Source organism: Quercus suber, unplaced genomic scaffold (genome assembly GCF_002906115.3).
Source record: "Quercus suber isolate HL8 unplaced genomic scaffold, Cork oak 2.0 scaffold_49, whole genome shotgun sequence".
Taxonomy (NCBI): Eukaryota; Viridiplantae; Streptophyta; class Magnoliopsida; order Fagales; family Fagaceae; genus Quercus; species Quercus suber.
Window position 1 is genome coordinate 1135482 of NW_027069514.1, and position 8383 is coordinate 1143864.

The following is an 8383-nucleotide window of genomic DNA, read 5'->3' on the forward strand; positions in this document are numbered from 1 at the left end:
AAAACTTCATGACTCAATTTCAACTTGCCTTAAAAAAAATCCTTGAGAACTAAAAATTTAGCTATATAATCGAAACTTTAAGAGGAGTTTAGAAACCCCTTTAACAAAATTTGGAGTTGAAATATATAAATATTTGTATATCTTAAGGACAGTTGGAAACTCTTTCTAAATTATTTTTTGGAATATAAAAATCTAAGACTCTTTTTTACTATTTAACGTAAGTTATCACAGTGCTTCATCTACATCATATGAAACATTGAAATACCGTAAGGGGAAAATAGCAATTATATGGACCCGATATAAAAAATACTCTTCTCTATCATTCTTCAATCTAACCAATTAAAAAAAAATTTCCTTACAAACAATCATAGCAAATATTCAATTCAAGTATGTCGTTTAAACTAAAAAAATAATCAATTTAAGACACATTCCATTCTAATCCAGATGGTTCAAAACTAAGGCCAACCCACGCATTCATGCCTTCATCCCTGACGACATTTCCATCACCTACCCATGGCTTTCAATTAAAGACTCATTTAAACACTCCAAAACCATTTAATTTCCTAAAATTGTTTATTGATTAAACAAATTTGAATTAAAAACCAAAACAAAACAAAACAAAACAAAACAAACAAACCAAGTACATAATCAAACATATTTTCCTTTCCCCCCTTAAATGGTTTATCAATCTTTTTGTTCATTTCTCTAACTTCGTTAATCCTGAGATACACGACCTAATCTTGGACCAGGACCATTTTGGCAATAATCTCGAGGAGGTAAGGATGGCAAAGAGTTAACTTTGGATAGAACATGTCGCGTCACAGCATTGGCCATGGTATTGAATTCCAAAAATCCTATCATTTAGACCCATTGAGGTCCCAATGCAATACCAATATCCCTTCGAGAGGGCTGTTATCCAAATTTTAAAAGTTGATTTTGTAAAATAATGGGTCAAAATAGATAAAGTACATTTTGCTGTGAGAAAATAAAATAAAATTTGGGATGGCACAGCTAACGATGCTAGTACTCTAAACGGTGCACCCATGCGCAAAGTTAATTTTGGAACTTAGGCTGCGTTTGTTTCGGTGGTAAAGGAAATTAGGAAAGCGTTTTCCGGAAAATAAGGGTGTTTGGGTGTTCCAAAAAATTGGGTCAAACGGAAAATCATTTCCGTTGACTGTAAAAAAAGCCTTTTGACCCCGGAAATTCATTTCCGTTTGTATTTTACCTTCAAATCAATTTTGCCCTAGGAAAACAGAAGAGAGAGAGAAACATGAGCTCCGATCGCACACCACCATGAGCTTCAACGAGATCACACCTTGCACCGGCGAGATCGCACACCACCATGAGCTCCGATCCACATCAAGCTACCCAGAGAAACATAACCCAAGATCGTGCTCGATACACACCCATGTGCGGAGATTGCGCCGCCTAAGATCGCGCCGCTTGAAGCACCACCGAGATCGCACCCATGAGCCACACATGCCCAATCTCTCTCTTTCTCGATCTACCTCTCCCTTTCCCTCACTTGTCAATCACTCTCTCTTCCTCCTTCAAACCATTTCCGTTTGTATTTTGTTCTGATTTTTGTTTGGTTTTATTTGTTTTTAGTTTATATATTGAAACTTTCTATTATAAAATTTGTTTGGTAGCTGAGAAAATAGATGAAAAAATGTGAAAAACTAGAATTTTTAGAACACAACAAAACACTAGAAAATATTTTTCAAAGTATTTTTTGAAATGCAACCAAATACTTGAAAATATTTTCCTTTCCCGAAATAGCATTTCCAAAAAATATTTATTTTTCGAAAAATATTTTACATAAACCAAACACAGCCTTAACCCTTGAATACTATTACACCAAAGATACTGCACAAGTCTCAATCCTAGACAATCCAAGTGCTGGGGCCGAACGCTAGGTTATGTTGTCAGATATTTATGATTTTTTTGTTTTGTTTAATTTGCAAGCTAATTACAGAGTCACCTAATAGCTATTAAAGCCCATTTTGAGAATAAATAAACATTTCTAGGTAATAGTTATTAAAACAATCAAAATATAGCAAATTTCCAAGCTAATTAAACTTTTTAGAGTTATTTCTACGAACATAACAAAATTTCACAACATTTTCACAATCAACCCACATAGGTCAAAATAAAATAAAATAATTTTATTAAATTATAACCGAACCCACCACAACACAAAGCAAGGGTGTTAATGTATTATGAAAATGATCTGAGATTTTGTTGCCTCTGTAGACTTTCTCCACTTCTTTATCACCCAGAGCACAAAAACTACATGAGCAGGATACGCAACAGCATAAAATATAAATAATGCCTTACGAAAAGCTAGAAGTCATAATTTTAGCCAAGTCTTATAAAATTTGTTTTCAAACAACTCAAAATAAATCTTTCGAAAGTCACATAGAAAAGTACAAATTAGTTTCAAAATTGGGTAGTAATTGTATTTAATTTCCAATGTCCCAAAGCTCATTTGGAAATCACAACCATTGCAAGAGCAAAAACAACTGATAAGAAAAGCAAGCTCACAGCCTTCTTCCTCTTCTACCACCCTTTCTACGAGTGCTATCGCTGGGAATTGGAGTGACATCCTCTGAGACAAGTTAAATTATAAATCAAATCACCAATAACACATTGTAGGAACAAAAAAAAAAAAAAAAAAAAAAAAAAAAAAAAAAAAAAAACAACAACAACAACAACAACAACAACAACACAAAGTCAACCTTAAAATGCAATGAATAATAGACATGCACTCCTAATTTCATTTCTTCAATTGGCTCCAAAAATCATACGTAAATTATATCCTTTAACAAATGCAAATTTTCCAGCTGCTTCTAAGGCAGGAAAATTTATAAATAATAATAAATAAATAAAAACGTACAGGGTTCAAATTCCTCACCCTTTCTTGCTCTAATTAGTTGCCTTGTTTACCATCATCATAGTAGCAAAACAAATTTAGGGGGCAATGACTTCTTCCTTTAACATATTTTTCCCCTTATGTGCCAAACTTCAGCTATTAATCAAGGGTCCCCTACCCTTCTGAGCCATTGGCCTGTTTAATGGCAAGGACTTTTTAGTGTTTAAGTGGTTATTATTTTCAAATTCCAAAAAGTTCTTGGGCTCAACAAACTGCTCATGAGCTAGCCTATATTAAACCAAGCTTGAGTCTCAGATTTTAAAACTTGAGACAAGCTTGATTAGACTGCTTGTATAATTTTTAGCAACCTAGGCTTAAGCAACACGCAACTTGGCTCAGCTTGTGCCATTCGCAACCCTAGCACCAATAACCACATTGTAAAATAATTAGTACTAAAACCTACCAATACCCATTTCCAAACAAACTTCTCAATCAACCATCTAGGGTTTTTTTTTTGGGTATAACTGCAAGGGCAGTATTTATATATACATAGTAAGTTCCTGGCCAATCTCTTGGTGAAATATCTGGGGTGACTTGCATTCCAGAAAAAAATAGTTTTCACTAATCTGTCTACATGATGTGTGGTAAAGAAACGGTCATCTACTTAGGTAAACAATAAAATTGTGAAATTTTTCCTTCTATGGAATTAGACCTTTACCTATACGTCCAATTTTCATTCCAGAACGAGCAAGTGCACGGAGAGCAGACTGTGCCCCAGGACCAGGTGTTTTGGTCTTGTTCCACCAGTAGCACGGAGCTTGATATGCAGGCAGTGATGCAAGTTCCTGCATTATGAAAATTGAAACTTTAGCAAAATAAATTCGTAAGAGAAGATATGACAATGCTATTTTCACATGATGAACAATTACTACAGACGCCAAGTCCCACACAAAAAAAAAATTATGTTCTAATGGCCCATAGAGCAAATAAATATTTGAATTTTCAAATCAAACTGAAAAGGGAACATCTTAGCCAAAAAAATAATAATAAATAAATAAATGAGCCCTTTATAGAAACATTAAAATTCCATTAAGCACTCAATTCCAAAACTAAAGCACCTAATCAGCGTAGGTTCAGATTAGAAAATCAGTTGAAGAGGACTCTATAGAAAGCAGAAAAAGACCTTGCATCTCTGAGAAACATCCTGTGCTGCAAGCATGGCAGCATATGGTGAAGACTCATCTCTGTCAGCTTTCACCTTCATCCCACCTGTATTTGAAAAAAAGAAAAAAAAAGATTATATAACAAGCTACAAAGCAGTTTTTCAATCCACACAATGCAAACAATAAAATATTTCCAGTCATTCTTGGATTCTACTACAGGAATGAAGGTTGTCTGGATGGATGCACTATGCATTAAAGTTCACATGCTAAAGCGTTAAACGAAAATTTTTAATACAATCTGCAGATTAGAAGCCCATGAAGTAAAAGCATAATTATGCTGTCACACCTATCTACCAATATGCAGACATAATTTTCCAGAATGAAGGATTAATTCATCTAACAGATCCCACCATAATTCAATGGGATGTACCCTTGGTCTATCTTTTTTTTTTTTTTTTGGATAGGTAAGAAAACATATAATTAAAAATGTAGTAGCAGGAAAAATACACAAGGTTCACAGTAGTGAACAAAGAAAGAGACCCTTTGCTATTCTATTTGAACACAATGAATGACTCCTGCATAAACCTATAAATAGAGGATGGCATACATAATATATAGCACCACGAAGAAAAAAATTTCCATACCAGTAATGCGAACTAGTGTTTCTCTTCCTGACAGATCGGTCACATGCTGCAGATCAGAAATAGTTACACAATAGGCCAGAATCCAAGAAACATAATTTCAAGAGCAACAAACAGACATGTTATACTTACTATGAAGGTGTCATTAAATGATGCAAAAATGTGGGCGACACCAAAAACTTGTTCTCCTTCTCTGACAGCAGGTCCAAGAGTCACATTTTTTCTTTTGGTTCCCTAGTCCTCCTCTTCGACTAGAAACACAATATATGAACCAAGCGAGTCAGAAACCTAGCAATCTTACAATTCTAACAATAGCTCTTACAAATGTAACCCAAATAAATATGTCCCATAGCTATTCTGATACTCAAGCCTTGGGTCACGGCATGAGGCTACAAAACCTCAAATAATATATTTTAGGCAAAATTATAAATAACACCCATTAAGTTGGTCAATTGCCATTGGTCTGTAAGTTTGCATTTACTATCGCAGTTAATTCTTCCATCCATAACTCCTGTTAACTATTAGAAACTTGTTTTTAATACTAAAAAACTATAAGAATGTCTCTTTTAAACGATAGAAGAAAAAAATACAAATTACACCCGTTCAGTTGGTCAATTGTCATTTTGATCCTGAAAGTATACATTTTCCACCATTGTTAACAGCAACTTTTTTTACTTAATGGAGGAAGGACTAACGGCAGCCACACAACAAATATGAACTTACAGGACCAAAATGACAATGGACCAATCTTAAAGGGTGTACATTTTTGCCAATAATTTAAAACAGAACCAATGAACAGAAATTACATTTGATATCTAAAATTGAGATGGTTACCAGCTTGAGCCTATTCAAAACTTTAAGAAAACTGAGACAACACATCACTCATCAACAAGAGCAGCAAGAAACAATTCAATTGAACTAGTCAATTTTCTTGCCCACATGCTCTCTTTTTTTTTTGCTTAAAACCCACATGCTAATATTTACATAAAGGTGAAGCTGAAGAAATGTTTCATAACATAGATATAAATGAAAAAAAAAAAAAAATCACAAAAATCACATCCATGTTACATTGAGATTTAAACCCTCTTAAACATTTTAAGCTATCCAGTACATATTCCACTAATAACTCAAAAACAAGCTAAATTCATTTAATCATAATTAAATACTCAATAATTAAAATTTACATCCTCAATTTCTCAAAGGCCATAATTCTAAAACCCATCAATTTTTGCAAATAGTCTATTTGAAATTCAAAAAATCAATTTCTCAATCTATGCATAGAAACAAGAAGATTCTAGATCTGAAATGAAACAGCATATAAACAACGAATCTAAGGCTTCAAATGCAATTGAAGTGCAGATAGAGAAAGATGAATCGGATAACAAACAATAACGAAATTGAGGAACAGAAATTAGCTTCGAGATTAGCTTACCATGGCTTCGAAGTGATGGATTGAGAGCTCTAGGGTTTTGAGGAGGCTCTGTTGGTTCTTTCAGCTGCGAAAACCCTAGGAAGGAGGTGAAGAGTGAAACGAATTTAGACAGCGTCGTTTTATATGACTAGATGGATTAGGGTTTTGTTACGACGAAAAGTCAGTCAGGAATTGGATTTACAGAAATGTCCTTCACTTTTCTTTAATTAATAATTATTATTGGGCATCTCAGTATTTAGATTTTTTTTCCTTTCCTTTTTTTTTTTAATTTTTTTTTTTTTGGCTAAAAATTTCAATTCTTGCTCAGGCTCTTATATATTACTCCATTATTATTTTTTTTTTAAGTATCTAATATACAGCATACTTTAACAAATGTATTTATGTAACTAGTTGATAACCCGTATAAACTGTAAAGTATGGATAAGTTGAACATAATATAATTTTTCTCTCTTTTATTTCTTGTTTATATATGAAATTTAATTTTTTAGAAAAAAATTAATTATTGTGATAATTATGAATAGACAATTAGTAGGATTGTGATTATATATGAAACTATATATTACAACATTAAATATTTATTATAATTCTATTTGTATACTGAATGAATTATATATAGTAATAAGTTTAAAGAAATGATTGAGTAAATTCAAATGGATTTTAAATGTAAAATAAAATCTAAATTCAATTAATATATATATTGTAGGGACCCATTTTGGATTGACCCTGAGTGATGGGTTTCAGCCCAAAAAGCCCAAACAATACATTTTTAGAATATGGGTCCAAGAACTAGTACTGTTTTTCAGGAAGGGTTCTACTCATCAATCAATAAGGGATACTTTCGGTTCACTCTCTGAGGAAAATTATCCTCGGCTCTCTTTCAATTGGTCTCTCTTTCCTTTTTCTTTTTCTCCTTTTCTTTCTGCTTTTTTGTCCTTCTCCCCTTCTGTTTTCTTCATTCCTATGTTATATACTCCGTTCTCCCCCTGTTTCCATCGTACACGTGTAGTTCTTATCTTGGGAGCTCCTTTCTGTCCCATCCAGTACCTACCAGAACTTTCAGCTTAGTGGCATAAAGCTGCTTAGTTACTGTTCAGGTATCACCTCCATATTAATGCGGCCAGACTGTTAGCTGAAAGCATTTAATGTGGAGGTGATGGCCTCAAAAGATATTTGCTACCTTCCCCGACGCCTCCTAAGCTATATCCAATTTCCAGTTCAGATACAACTTTGGGGTCTTTTCGCTAACATGAAGGTTACCTTGACCTCGGACTTTGTTGTCCTCGGACGTTGTGTTATGCCGCTGTATATAATATCTACTCGTTTCTTTCATACCACCCATTTGATAAGAATAAAACTTTTTTAGGCTGTCCTCGGATTACTACGTGTTCTCGGATTGGGCCTTTGGGTCCCGAGCCCATTTCTGAGGTTACTATACCTTTTTAACTAACAGGCCCCACAATAGCCCCTCAAAATCTCGCTTTTTGCCACTCGGGAAAAAGGAGATTTGATATCCAACCCCATTTACTTCGTAGGTTTCCCCCATTTCAGAATGTCTTTTTGTTTGCCCAAGGCACGCTCCTGACGCTTCGGCGTCATGGGCACCCATTATTAAATGGTAACTGCTCTGCTGTCCCACACGTTCAACGACCTGATGCAAATCTAACGGTGGGGGATCCTTTGCATTTATGGGCGGGTTTTCTCGCTCCTACTTTCTGTGCTCTTGTAAAGTGTCTTTCAAATCAAATCTTTCTTCAGTTACAAATCACTCTCTCTCAGCACGTATTCATTGAATCTGTCTTTCTCTCATTACTCCACGCTCTCATAAATACAAGAGTCCGTCCGAGGAGCTTGTTTTTCCACACTTGTAAGTTTCCTTAACCCTCCCTAGTTTTCCATCTTCTGTATCAATTCGTTCTCTGCTATTGTTAGAAAATGGTAGAGTTAAGTATCTAGTTGATTCCGAGAGCAAATGGAATCATTTAGGATTAAGTATAGGATTCCTCAACAGTGGGTATGAGGTACGCTTCCTCTCAAACCTGGTCGCAATGATAGAAAAACGGGGAGGTAGTCATTCCATGGTAGCTTTTGTCGAGGGAGGGATGACTATCCCAATGGGTAATTTGACGAGAAATTACCTTAGTTTTTTACGTTATCTCCCACGCAGTGCGCCTCGAATATGTTCAGGGGTGCTCGGGAGTATAGAGGCTTTAAACGCCTTATAACAACTTAGGTTTGACACATCACGATGTAAACTGGGTATATAACCTCAATC

At 34.7% G+C, this 8383-nt stretch overlaps 1 protein-coding gene across 1 annotated transcript; it reads right to left on the minus strand.

Annotated features, from left to right (window-relative positions):
- Positions 1-3618: 3618 nt before the first annotated feature.
- Positions 3619-7717, minus strand: LOC112009852 (small ribosomal subunit protein uS11x). Its single transcript, XM_065771821.1, is given in 5 exon segments — positions 3619-4144; positions 4683-4728; positions 4812-4897; positions 4900-4930; positions 7547-7717. Coding segments are annotated over 5 exon segments (441 nt in total). The 3' UTR covers positions 3619-4037.
- Positions 7718-8383: the final 666 nt, after the last annotated feature.